This window comes from Tamandua tetradactyla, chromosome X, assembly GCF_023851605.1.
Source record: "Tamandua tetradactyla isolate mTamTet1 chromosome X, mTamTet1.pri, whole genome shotgun sequence".
Taxonomy (NCBI): domain Eukaryota; kingdom Metazoa; phylum Chordata; class Mammalia; order Pilosa; family Myrmecophagidae; genus Tamandua; species Tamandua tetradactyla.
Window position 1 is genome coordinate 168,775,075 of NC_135353.1, and position 14,174 is coordinate 168,789,248.

Here is a 14,174-nt window from a genome sequence, read left to right on the forward strand (position 1 = left end):
ACATTCCAAATTTGGCTAAGGATGCCTCATTTGAGACACTCACAAACCAATGAAGCATCTCAGCCTCATGTCCCCATAATTCCTACGTTACCATCTCAAGCTAGCATCTCAGAAACAAACCCTTGAGTATAAATCATTTCAGAAATACAGTGTAGAGAAAGAACATAAATTTTAGCAATGGCAGCTTAAATCATCTTGCTCTGCCACTTCTGATGTATGAATAGAGGGGAAGCTGTGTACACAGAATTTTTTTTGTTGTTAATATATCTAAATAAGGCTCCAGTTCTCAATTGGGAGATTCTGAATTCAGAGGCACTTGAATAAATTTTTCTAACAATGTCATTGCTTTAATCAGGAGTTCTGAAGAACTCTAAATTCATTTCTCAGAAAGGTAGTAAGACCTGCCTAATTTATTCAGGATATTCTGATTAATGAGATAATTCAGATGTCTTCAGATCCTTGAAAAGATATTTTATGAACATAGCAGTGCCACCTTGTTATCATTCTTTGTTGGCATATTAAGGCAATTCTCTTCCTGACTCTTGGATGCGACTGCTAATCAGATATCTTAATATAACACCCGAGGATATTTTATCTGAGGATAATTTTACCTCAATATTTTACATTTTTGTACCTTTGAATAATGTATGTAAGAAGGTTTGTGTAAATAGCACCATTGTGTAAAACTGCTAGCATTTTCACTTATACTGATGATGCAGTGTTCCAACATGGACAACAGACATTTACATTTAAAGCACTTATTTTGCAGAAAAAAAAAAGTCCTTTAGTTATAACTCAATTATGACTATCTCCATCTATGTCTTACTAGGACATCCTAAGGTTCTAGTTCTGGAAGAAAATCACAAATTCCTGAAGACAATCAAGATAAACTGTTTGGGCTCTAAAATCCATAGGATAATCAAATTTGTTTTGGTCCCTTTCCAAAGCCATATGCTAAGGGACCCATTGGAAATTTCTGTATTGCAATCATACAAATAGTCATACATTCTCTCCATTAAATCATATACATCAAAATATATGCTCTAACAAGTGATTCACTCTGAGAATTATTTATGAACCCCAACATTTTCTAGCCAATGCTTATATTAATCTCCTTTGCTTGTGTGTTTTGAGAGATTGTTGGTAGGTGAGTGAGAGGAGAATGTTCAGTTCTTTAGTAAATTCATCAAGCAACGGACGTTGAATGTTGGCTTAAATGGATTGGTTTGCCACCTCTCCATCTTGACAGGGCTGTGCATTTACTAATAAAAATAGCGTAACGCTAAGCCATTAGGCCAGTGCCTTTCCAATTGTAAAGACTGTGAACTACTGGTGAGTCAGGAGATTTACTTAGTATCACAAACAGATCATTGTTTTCATGAAACAGAAGAGAATAGGATAGAAAGTATCAGAGGTGACCACCCTGGTAAGGGAAGGGTCACTTAAGGAGACTTCTGTTTCAATTATATTCTGGATCTTGGCATAAACCATATTTCTTAGGAAATTCTAATGTTCTAAAGCTTTTGCATTAGCCCACAGGTCTAGTCTAATTGTCCAGAAGATCTAAAAACCATGATTGTGGTATTTTGTTCACAGTAACAAAAATCTACATTTGTTGCAGTGTTTCTCAGGAGTGTTCCATGGAACACTGTTTAGTATCTTGTGGGGAGCTCATTAAAAGGCAGCTGTGTGACCACACCCCCAAACATCCCATTAAGACTCCCCGGAGGTGAGCCTGGCAATCTTCAATTTGAATAAGCCCTCCCCCCGGGTGGTCCTTGGGCAAAGTCTGAGCAACCACTGATCCATACTTGTAGGATCATTGCCTGCTGTTCCTCTTTGGTCATCTGTGGAAAGTTAGAATGATCCTATTTTATTTGGCACCATCTACCAGGCTTTCAAAGTCAGTCCCCTCCAAGGATGCAGAGGGCATTGCAAGCGATAGCTTCTGTGAGGCATTACTTAGGTTTACCCCGGGCACTGAAGGGTTGGGTAGCATCTCCATGTGCAAATAATAATTGAAATAAATGTGTTGGAGAGAGACCTCCAACTTAACACCTTCCCCTTTCTCCTGAGAATGGTGTGCTGTGGTCCACCACATCATTCCACTCAGCGCTGGATACAATCGGCTGTTGACATGGGTACGTGTCAAGGGAGAGAGTCCCAGGCTGTTTGGTGCATTCTGGTCAGCTGGCTGGGCCACAATCCAAGACCCAGTGCCCAAGCACAGTGCTTCCCCCTTCCCATACGTGATTTCTAAACCCAAACCCAAGGAAATCAAGACAAGCAGCACAAGTCCTATCCTGAATTTGGATGAACCAACAAATCATACAGTAATAGCTATTAAGGGACTTTTGGAGCTTACTCTGTTTATAGCTCTCCATTCTTGGTCAGGTCATTTTTTTATTCTTTAGTTTAAGAAGGATACTGTGTATATTGGCTACTCTACATATCTATTTCCTATCACCTCCCTTGGAATTCAATTTCAATAATACATCCCTTTGTAAATGAATTTTTTTAATGTATATAACCAAAATATTAATTTTTTCCTCAATATTCCATTTTTCTTTGATAAAATATTGGTCAATGTAAAATTCATAACCCTTCAAATAATCGAAATTTTTTAATAAGTTAGTTCCTTAAGTTTCATTTCTCTGCAACATTGCCCAAATTCCTTCATACTTCTCTCATATATTAATATCAAACAACTTTTTTAAAATTCAGAGGTTCACACTAGCTTTTTTCTTTGTGTGCCTACCTCTGGTACTTATACGTGTGTGTCACAACATTAATTTCTCTGGAGTCCTGACTAAGTAGGTGTGTGTGCACATACTGTTTTATTATTTTGTTGAGTCTGTCCTTTCTCTCTAGCTGGTTCATTCATTTTCCATGGTGTGTATGAAATGTCATTTCCAAAAGTATCCTCCTTTCTAGGTCAGCCCAAATACTTCAACTTTTCTTCCACCTACATGTTTAGCTTCTAATATAATTTCATTTGAAGTATTCCTCAACTTAAAAGAAATTTGAAATCATGGACCCATTTTGTCTTCTTCTTCCTGAGCATACAGGTTGGTTTGCATCTTCGAACCACATGTACTCAAGTTGGGGACACAGACCTTGTCCTACTTCACGATAAGGAAATAATGACCCTCTGATTCTTTCTCCTCTGTTGTTGCATTTGGGGAGGCCGTTTGTTGAGATGATAGGGCCACGAGACCTTAGCAAACTGGATCCCTGAGTGTCCCTGTGGAGAATTTCCTTGGCGATAGGTCTTCTATGGGCAAGAAATTAACTTCCCATTGTGAATCTACTGAGATTTCATCTGTCTTGGCTGACAACTACAAAAATGGGCACCAGAAGTAGTGTTGTCTTCTACTCACTGCTCAAACCGTTGGGCAGCTCAAACCATAGGGTCTGGAATCATATTCCAGAAGCTACAACTGAGAACAGTTATAACTGATGACCAGTTTATGTATTTCACAATTAAACTAAAATTTGGATTATAAGTCAGTTTCCTGTTGAAAGTTGGACAGGATATGAAGTGTAGATGGTGATCACTCCTATTTTTGCCTTATTTTTACAATTGGGAATATTATCAATGGCAACATTTGTCTCAGTTAATTAACAATCTATACAAAACTCTCACTGGCTGTATTAGACCCTTTCGTAGTAGCAGATATTTATACTAAACCAGGCTCCATGATTTGTCTGTTGTACAGATGGTGATGACACTAGCAAAAGACTATAACTGCGCCCCAGGGAAATGAACAACACTTCCTCTGTCTCACAACTTGAAGTAGGAGGGGTCAGGCAACCTCTGCCCACAGATGGGCCCACAGATGGGGGAAGATTACATCTTTTACATAATTTCCATAGAATAAGTTTGACTGTTTACCTTTCTCACCAGCCCTTAAGTAGGTAGTTTGCCAACTATGTATTTTTTTTTACTAAGCTTTGCATTTTTGTTTCTTACTGAAAAAAAATTATTTTAAATGAAATGTTTCATATTTTTTCCTATACTAACAATGAAATCTTTGATCACAGTAATCTGTCCTTTTGTTGTTAGGATAGTTTTTATAATTTTATGTTGTGTAATTGTTATCTACATTTCTTCTAACTTCTTTATCATCTTGAGTACCCCCCAAATCCGTCTTTTAAATCTGCCTTAGAGTTTCAAATAGCCACAAAAGCCAAATGCATGATTTCAAATGAGATTTCCATCTTCCTTTTTTTTCTAAAGTACAGATCTCAAAAATGACAAACATCTCAGGTTTTGGCACCAAAAAAAATAAAAAAATAACAAACGGAACAGCAATGGTGTTATTCGTTTGTTTTTTAACTCCCAGTGTTCTCAATACAGCCTTGACCCCAGGACTGTTGTCCATTTTTCAGTTGATGATTATTCTATTTGCTGATTTCATTTTTCCAAACTATGAACTATAAGGGAACTCACACTTTTGCATAAGATATTCTGAATCTTTCCTTGATGGATGTTGTATTACAAGGACAAGCTCCAGACTAAACAATATTCCATGATCTTTCCTCTATGGACCACATTCGATGGTGACAATTTCCTCCTCCTGTGTCATCAAGGAGGCAAAGCAACCGACTATAACCAGAGCCCACAGACTTGTGAGTTCTTTCAAAAACCATCAAACATGGTGAGTTCTTTCGAAAACCATCAAACATGGCTTCACTGACCATCTCCCTTCTCCAGAGAACCTGGCTCAAGAATTACTAGGCACGGAAGGGAACGTGAGGCTAGACGCATAACCCTGCATCTCCTGTCTCCAGGGAAATAACTGTGGGTTAATTTTCACAGGCAGCAGGAGAATCAAAGGCCAGCAGAGAGGTGATACCAACCGTTGGATGAACTGGATGGCCTCGTGCGTCAGCCTCTGTGTGAGATTGTCATAGGACATGGGCTGCTGGGTGATCTCATGGTTCCTCATCAGGAAGCAGTTCAAGGGACGCATGTAATGATGGAAGACTGCTAAGAGGACAAGGATGATGGCCGCAAGGAAGAGGAGGCAGAAGAAAACCCAGTGGGGTACGCGGAACAGTCTTAGGCAATTGCACATCTCCAAGGTGAGCAGCGCAACCCCGATGATCTGCAGTGGGATGAAAACCAGCAGCCGGCAGCCTAGAATGAAGACGCTGCCCTCTCCAGGCTTGCAGTCCCTCAGGTTGGTTACTGGGATCCCGTAGAAATAATCAAAACCATGACTCAGAGGGTGGTGGCAAAAGTCACTTTTGTTGTTACAGTTCATCCCGAGGTGCCACTTCCCTGAAGAGAGAGATGAGTAACACGCTGAACCCAACAGAAGCCCTGATTTCAACGCCAGCTTCAAATGCCTACCATGGGAAAAATGAACCTGCCTGCATTTTTAGGAGCCCAGCCTTTGTACTCATCGCCCCCTCTGCTTTTCGCTCCCTTTCCTGAGACCATGAGGGTTTGGGTTACTCACTCCACCAGAAGACGAGAACCAATTTAATGATTGCAAAAAAAAACAAGCAAATAAAAAAGCTAACCTCTTTGATAAGAAACAAAATTACCTAGAAATCTAGAAGCATTTTTTCTGAGATAAATGCTTTTCAGAGAAACTTCCTTAAAACTAAACTTTCAAAATCAACTTAGTTTTCTTCTTTGACTGTTAAGAGTGGAAATGAATCCCTATTCTAAGATTCACCCAACGAACTGCTTGCACCCAAGCATATCAAGCAAATTGGGAGCATGTGTCATTTCTATAGTGGTGGCCTGAAGCTATGCACCCCAGAAAAAACATGTTGTTACACTTAATCTATTTTGACAGGTGAGGACCTGCTGTAAATCAGACCTCTTCAAAATGTTCTTTCAGTTAAGGTGTGGCCCAAATGAAATAGGCTTTAACAAGGATAATTAGAGTATGTTACAAGCAGAGTGAAAGTCAGACAGCAGAAAAGAAGAGCAGTAAGAAGCTGAACAACAAAAGAACCCTGAAGAGAAGAGAGAAGCTGGAAGAGGCCACCATATGCATTGCCTGCATGTGACAGAAAAGCCAAGGACCAAAGGATTGCTGCCAGCCAGCCTCAGAGTGTCAGGGTCTTTGGGGAAAAGTATCACTGATGACACCGTGACTTTGGACCTCTCCTATTTCAGAACAGTGAGCCAACAGATATGCATTGTTTAGCCAATCCTTTGCATGGTATTTGATTTTGCAACCACGAAACTAATACACCTACCAATGGAATTAAATCAATGGGAATAGCAACTGATAAAAAAAAAAGGAAATGTAAAATGGCAGAATTTATCAATATCATATTGGGTTAATGTAGTTTTGTGAGTTCTCTCTCTGTGTATAATTATCTGCTTACCCATTTACCTATTTCAACTATCCATCATCCATACATCCTTCTCTCTCTCCCTCTCCCACAATATTTATCTCATCCATTCCTCCCATTCCATCCCTTCCCTGTTGATCATCTCTCAATCTATAGCTACCAATCTATTGCCTGTCTCATTAATATATCTTTTAACATCCACCCACCCATCTTATCTACCTATCCATCCATCTGCCCATCTCTATCATCTATCTATATCTACCTACTGCCCATTGATAAGTATTTTTCCAGCAATCAATCTATCTGTCTCATCTGTCTAATCTATCTGCCTAATCTATCTACCTATCTATCTATCTATCCATCTATCAATCATCTATCTCTCTCTCTCTCTATATATATATACATATATCTGTCTGTCTGTCTGTCTGTCTATCTACCTACCTATCAGAGAGAGAGGACACAGATAGGGTCATTTTGTTATAATTTAAAATTGAAATCATGTCTCCTATATATAAAGTTGTGCAATATGATGTCAGCAGGCACCACTGATGAGAAGACTGCTCTGATTCTTTCTCCCGCTCCCTTGACCACTCTACCCAGGTTCTTGTTCCCTCCCTCCTCAGCTGCCGATACCTATCAGAGCTGTCGAATAGCCTTGTTTTTTCAGAAGCTTGGCGAATGTGATCTCAGTGCTGGGAAGTCCTCCAGAGCAGGCTGAGAACAGGAATACTCCAATGCGGGAATAAGATGCCATTCCTGAGCAGGAGAAATGAACAGTTAAGAGAGGAGAATGCTGGGCGGTAGCTGCCCCACGGCCATTGGACAGAGGGATGAAGACAGGTGGTTACCTGATCTGATGGGGTAGCGGCCAGTCATGAAGGCCGCCCTGCTCGGTGTGCACAGGGGAGATGCTGCCAGGTGCTGAGTGAGTTTCGCTCCCTCTCTGGCCAACCGATCAATATTGGGAGTTCTAGAAGACAAGAACTATGCTGGTTTGGGTGACCTTGAAGATGTGGACAGCCTTCTCTCAACAACCCAGGGCAGTTAGGTGCTTGTGTGACATGGAGAGGGAGGGGGATGAAGAGGTGACAAAGAACCAAGGCTCAGAACTAGAACCAAACCAGGATTCAAGGCTGATGTCCCCAGGGGACCACCCATGCTGTCACCCCATTTCCCTTAGACCTGGATTAAAAGAGAGCAAACAAGTTTGAGAGATGTGACACAACGAGTGGAACGGCCAGGCCTTACTCCTCCACCACATACCTACACCCCTAGTCACCGCCATGCCCTAAAACAAGATAGCTCTGGGGACAGCTCGACCCCTCTATTCTCAGCAATAGCTAGAGGGAGGCCCACAACCAGCTCTCATCACTGGCCAGTTCCCACATGCCTCAGGTAGAAGGGAATAATGGGATCCCATGTGCCTTTAGCAATTAATACAGTACAGCAAATGCATTAATATAGTCCAGGAAAAATGGACACACACTGATGTGAAAAAACTGTGGGCGTGAACCACATTCCCTTCATGGGTTTATGGATTTTTAAGTTTAATGAATACTTATTGATTGGTTCATTTCTAGGATGATGCATTTTTCAAGATGAGCCTTCCATGCTTTGTCTCCATGAATGGACTGGCCCATCCTGTTTGGAACCTGTTCCACACTTCCCAGGCAACTGGGAATCAACATCTTTCAATTCTCGAACCATGGTGCAAAGCTCTTTTCCTATATCCTCAACCAGCCGCCCCGGGACCCATTTTTCTCCCTGGCTTGTGATGTTTTACTCTTCACTTCCATTTGCAGGTGGAATTCTCCTGGGCATACCTCTAGAAGCCTTCATGGTTCATGGGGAAGGGGAGGGAGGAGGGACACCGTTCTGTGTGTAGGGCAGCAGTCTGAATTTCCCTTGCACAGTAGCTTTCTCTCTGTAAAAGCGATAATGTGGCTAACTGTGCCCTCTTCAAAGATGACTGCCTGTGGGGAAGGGGGTTTGCATCTTGTTCATTGTTGTGGGCCTCAGAGCTTCCCTAAACTGGTCCTAGCACGTGGCAATAATGCACAACTTGGAGAGGAATGGCTTTCAATTGCATTTGTTAGGTCAAACAAGTGCACCATCTATTACTTTTGTTTGTACACAATTATTTTCATGGTCAGTATTCGCATTTTGCTTTTGCCTTAAATGACAAAATACTTAGAAGTCAAAAACTTGCTGCATATCTCACTTAAATCTTATAGTGCTGAGAACAGAACATATTTCACTTAAATCTTATAGTGCTTATAGAACAGAAATTATGACTCTCAGAAGAGAAGTTAAGTTAAAATAAAAAAGGTTTTATGTGACAAATGTCAAAAAGGGGGATCCAAAATTTTTTAACAAAATGGTGCCAAAGGTACAGCAGAAAATATGCATGTCAGTTAAAATGTGAAGAGAACATTGAAGGTAGCTCTTACCCTCAAATATGCTTCAAAATCTAATGTATGTCGTGCTTTCCCCATGACATTCAATGTCAAGATTCAGAGAGTAACTGAGATATTTTTCCCTATGTCTCATAAGCAATTTTTTCTTAAAATAAGGATTTACTTAATTTTGTTTAATCTGACATGGAACGGCAAAATACCCTTTCAGAGGCCCATTTTAACATTGAAACAAAGATGAGGAGCCTGAGCGAACGGTATGAAAATAAATCAGCGTCTCTGGACACTCACTGACAGGCTCACCCCAGCCAGAGCATGAAAACAGGTTCAGATTTTCCTTATTCATAGCTCATATGAGAAAATTCTAGCGGAAGAAAATGATCTCTTTCCCCATCTTCTCCTTTAATTTAGTTTGTATTGATTCTTTGATGCAATGAAGCTCTCCATAGAACTCTTTTTATGTAATCGTTTCCTCATTACAGTAAAAAGAAAACGAAACCCTAATGTCAATATTTGACTACACAGAGACTTACTTCCCCTTTTAAACTGAAGAGCCATAGAGATATTTCTCATGTCAAAGCAATTTTATGCCGAGGAATTAGAAACCAAGTGCCCCCTGTCACGCAGACCCAAGCATCTGATGGTTCTAGATGTCATTTCCTGAGTTTCTCCTCCTGCTGCCCTCACCCCTGCCCCTTTAGAAGCCATGCTGTCCCAAACTATGACATCTGCCCAGCGGGCCTGATTGCCAGCGTCACTGCTGAGTGAGAAAGGACTGGGAGGAAAGGGCAAAGAAGGCGTGCAGTGACGGCGAGAGCTGACAAGCTGGGATGGGGTGGGGCAGGTCCAGAAGCAAATGGAACCAAGCTAGACGTGGCCAAGGAGAGAAGATGACGCACAGAGGAGAGCAAAGGGAAAGAAAACGGGACTGTATGAAAAGCAGCGTGGAAGTGCTGCGTGAGAAAGAATTCTTCTGAACATATATGTTCACGGTGATTTCTGTGGGCTCGCCCACCTCACTGCACATGCTCAAACCCGCCAAGTCTTGCCTGCCGCCATTACCTCTGCATGAACCTAAGGATACAGCCAGGAGTGGAAAGACGCTGCGGGGAGGGTGTCCTGTGCCTTGTGATCTGTGTCCCCACGGTGTGTGAGCATGCATGAGCCACCACGGTGGACGACACCTGCACCCAGAGCCACGTGTGTCTCCACGAGCCCCACCAGCCAACCTGAGAGTGGCGTTGCCGTAGCAGCCGGGGTCCCCTATGCCGAGATCGTCCACCAAGAGCACCACGACGTTGGGCCTCGACTCCATGGCGCCCCAGGCTTCATGCAGGAACAGCAGCAGAAGGAAAAGGGGCCCCATCCTCCTGAGAAGGGTCAGGAGACAAGAGCCAAGTGAGGGGCGGTGGCTCCCCTCTACCCTCACTCCCTGGCATGAGTTTCGGGCCAGGACATACTTGTCCCCCACCGCCAGGCATTGCCGGCTCCAAAGAGGGAAGGTATGACAAGCCCAGGAGGTGAGAATTTTATCCTTTCCACCTGCAGTGTGTTTTCTTCAAAACAAATATTTTCTTCTCCATGGATAGCAATTATCTCTCGTTTCTACCCTGGGCCTAAACTCAACTTCGGCTTAGAGATGAAAGTGAAAAATCACCATGTAATTAGCTAAAAGTCCTATATGGGAACACTGGAAAAACAGACATTGCATCCAGATCAAATGATCAGGCTCACAGCCATTTTAAAATGAAGCACGAGCGCTGGCTTAGTAAGTTTAAGGTTAAACATATAAATGTAGGTGCAAATATACTTGTCCAAACTCAAAGGACATATGGCGAAGTCTAGGGCAACTCTGACAGGTACTGGACAACAGTGAATGTCCCTGGGAAGGGCAGCTGTCCACCTGCTAGGTCTGCCAGCCCAACCCACAATCACCTTGCAACATTTCAACCCTAGGACCTTCAGAAATGACAGGTCAGAGGGCTTCTCGGGAGGACAGCCACCTGACAGCCGCTCTTTGATGCCTGGAGAAACTGCCACCTGACTATTAAAGCAAGGAAAAGAGCCTGCAGGCATCAAGGCACCTGGGGAAATACCAGTGTCCTTGTGCTGGCTCCATCGCTGACTGCCTGAATCCTTGCTCTCCCTGGTGCGAGAACCAGGGACTTGGGGAGAGGATGGGAGAAGGGCTTAGCAGAGCCCAGCAGCATCAGAACAGCAGAGGGGAGGAAGCTAAAGTCGAGGACAGAGGGGACAGGGACATGAGGATCCCACCAGAGCTGCAGAAATGGAGGAGGCACTGATGGCCCCTGGAGCAGGAACCCCTTCAATGCTTTCTCCTGCACACCCCCGAGAGAATGTTCTGGGTAGCGCCATGGAAGGCAGCTGTTCTGCAAGCCCAGAAGGCCGTTCCAGGCCTCTGAACGCTGTCTCAAGAACTTTCTCCATAATGCTCATTGCCACCTGGTAGGGGCTGCATAAGGCCCCCCAAGTATCTCCAGGTGCTAGTCTCTGGAACCTGTGAACATGATCGTAATGGAAAAAAGGAACTCTGTAGACGTGACGAAGTGAAGGATCTTAAGGTGGACAGAGAACCTGGGTGACCCATGTGGGCCCAATGGACTCTCTAGGGTGAGTCCTGACAGAGGGAGGCAAGGCCAATGCCACACTTTGCTTCCCAGATTGCAGACCCGATAGTCGAGCTAACATCCCCACATGGGTGTTGACTGGGCATCTCAAAAGGAACTTGTACAAACTTCACCTCAGGAACGTGAACAGTTCTCTGTGCTCGTTAGGTGATGCCCTTCCTGCAGCTAAGTCCAACCCCTACTGGTGCAACTTAATCCATACAGAAGCAAAATACATTCAAAACTTAGGCAAAGGAGTTTCTTACCGCATCCTTCGCTTGCAAGTGCTTAGAGCTACTCAGCGACAAGATGCCTTAAGCCCAGAGATAGTATCTATTTTAAAAGCTGAAGCTGATGCAAGGGGAGAAGTTGTGTCCCCCAAGTCCTGACCCCGAGTCCTGTGAAGAGCCTCTTACTTGGAAATTGGGTCTTTGAAGATGCGATGAGTTAAGACAAAGCCAAACTCCAGGCCTTCCATTTGGGACTTGCCCTTATGAATTTTATTCCTGCAAAGAAAAAGCTAAGCCTACTTAGGATTATGCCTAAGAGTCACCCCCAGGGAACCTCTTTTGTTGCTCAGATGTGGTCTCTCTGTCTAAGCCAACTTGGCAGGTGAGCTCATTGCCCTCCCCGCTACATGGGACATGACTCCCAGGGATGTAAATCTCCCTGGCAACATGGGACAGAACTCCCGGGATGAGCCAGGACCCGGCACTATGGGATAGAGAAAGTCTCTAGTTTCAGGGGCTGAGAGATTTCAAACAGAACCAAGAGGTCATTCTGGAGATTATTCTTATGCAGTACATAGATATCGCTTTTTAGGTTTTGGTGTATTAGATTATAGCTAGAGGAAAGTACCTAAAACTGTTGACCTGTAATCTAAAAGCCTTGATTCTTGAAGATGACTGAATAACTATAGCGCTTTTAAGGTGTGACTCTGCTTTGTGAAAACCTTGTGACTGATGCCCCACTTAATCCTGTGTATGGAGAGATGAGTAAGGGAAAAAAAATAAATCAATAATACAGGGGGAGCAGGGGATGGGATGTTTAGGGTGTTATTTTCCACATTTATTTTTACTTTCATTCTTTTAAATTCTTTTTTTGGAGTAATGAAATATTCAAAAATCGATTGTGATGAGGAATGCACAGCGAGTGTGAACCACTGAGTGCACACTCTGGATGGTTACTTGGTGTGCAAGCATATAACATATCTCAATAAACAGAAAAAAGATAGGTGAAGCCACACTGGATTAGGGTGCCCTAACCCCATAGGGGTGGGGTCACTCTAAGGGAAGAGGACACCCAGACAGACGTGTGTCCATGCAAAACTAGAGGCAGAGGCTGAGATGCCACAGCCACAAGTCAGGGAGCACCAACGACTGCGGCAGACATGAGGAGTGGGGAGAGACAGGGTCATGTCCTCCCCTACGGGGCTCAGGGGGTACATGGACCTGCCACCACCAAGATTTCACACGTCTACTTCCAGAACCGCTGGATAATACATTTCTATCGCTTTAAGCCATCCTGGCAAACTCACGTAGCTAAGAGTTATGTTTTGAAAGAAATAAGAAGGACGCCTCTTCTTTAAAGGCATGAATTGAGAGGCCTGACTTTTGCACATGCAAAATCTGGCCTGGAGGTGAGAGGCCAACTTGGTATCAAACACCAAGGGTTCAGATACCACAAACGCACCGGCCAGACCCCGCCACAAAGAATGATCCAGCCCCCATGCCAGCAAGGCCAAGGAGAGAGTCCCTGTTACTAATTCTAGGTCACCAGGCAGAGCAGAACGCATAATCAAAACGGGGTCCTATTTCTCCTCTACACAGGTGACTCGATTAAGAGAGGATGTACGTAAGGCACTTAGAGTACCTGCTACATACTAAACCCTCAAAAACTGGAGTTTTAAGAAAATAAAATGTATTTTTTATTCTCTGCATCAAGTGAAACTGAAAATGCAACTCTTTGCAGACATGCCACCACAGCACTCGTTTCTAGCCATCTCTGGTTTGAGTGCCATACTGTCACATACTTTATAGGACAGGGCTTTATTGAGCATTCTTTTTGACAAGTCAGTGATGGGTTTGCAAGCCGTGAAATCCACACTGAGACCCTGAGACCCCGATCCTAAGCATTTAGGAAGCTTCTGAGTGGGTGGGTGTCTCTGGTAGCCTTTAAACCCTTGAGTATTTCTTATGCTTTACCTTTGGGGATGGATATTCATTTTCAAATCCTTCCTGCTCTCCAGAAAACCTTCCCACTATTGAAATCATGGTTCATGATCCTTTTTCATCTCCTCCTGCATTGAGCTAAAGTGAGGAATTCTTAATTAACAGATTAAAAGCCAGTGTCTGTAATGTGGTTCTCGTTTATAGCATTCAACCAGCCCTTCCCTGTGTGGCACCTACAGTCCAATCGGGAAGTGAAGGGACCTTCCAAACTTAAGTCCATGGAAGGTGACTGTGCTTATTTACTCATTTGTTTGGTCAACAAATATTAATTGGCTATTTACTAGAGCCCAGAACTCTCAGGGCACATAGCAGAGAGTAAAGAAGACCTGCTTCCTGTCTGCAAAATGTTTAAAGTGTAGCAGGGGGGAATAGACAAAAATATCTGAAGCACCTAACCACCTGCCAATGTCAGCAGTGCTAAGAAGCAAACGCCCAGGGTGTGGCAGAATATGAAATGGGGGCTCTTAGTCCCCACTGGAGGAATACACGAGAGTGTCCCCAAAGACACTGCAATAGAGCTGGGGGTGGTAGGGACTGGGGAGGGGCCTTTTCAAATTATCATCGCCTTCTTATTCTGAGTC

The 14,174-nt window shown here is 43.3% G+C and overlaps 1 protein-coding gene across 6 annotated transcripts in view; it reads right to left on the reverse strand.

Moving 5' to 3' along the window:
- Positions 1-14,174, reverse strand: part of STS (steroid sulfatase) — a 170,442-nt gene that overhangs the window by 69,954 nt on the left and 86,314 nt on the right. For 5 of the 6 annotated variants that reach the window (XM_077145304.1, XM_077145307.1, XM_077145306.1 and 2 more), the window contains 4 exons: positions 9,965-10,105; positions 7,170-7,291; positions 6,955-7,077; positions 4,864-5,287 (listed from right to left, as the gene is read on the reverse strand). In XM_077145304.1, the coding sequence (XP_077001419.1) occupies positions 4,864-5,287; positions 6,955-7,077; positions 7,170-7,291; positions 9,965-10,105 (810 nt within the window). The remainder of the gene's footprint in view (positions 1-4,863; positions 5,288-6,954; positions 7,078-7,169; positions 7,292-9,964; positions 10,106-14,174) is intronic. The other variant, XM_077145308.1, reaches the window with a different exon arrangement.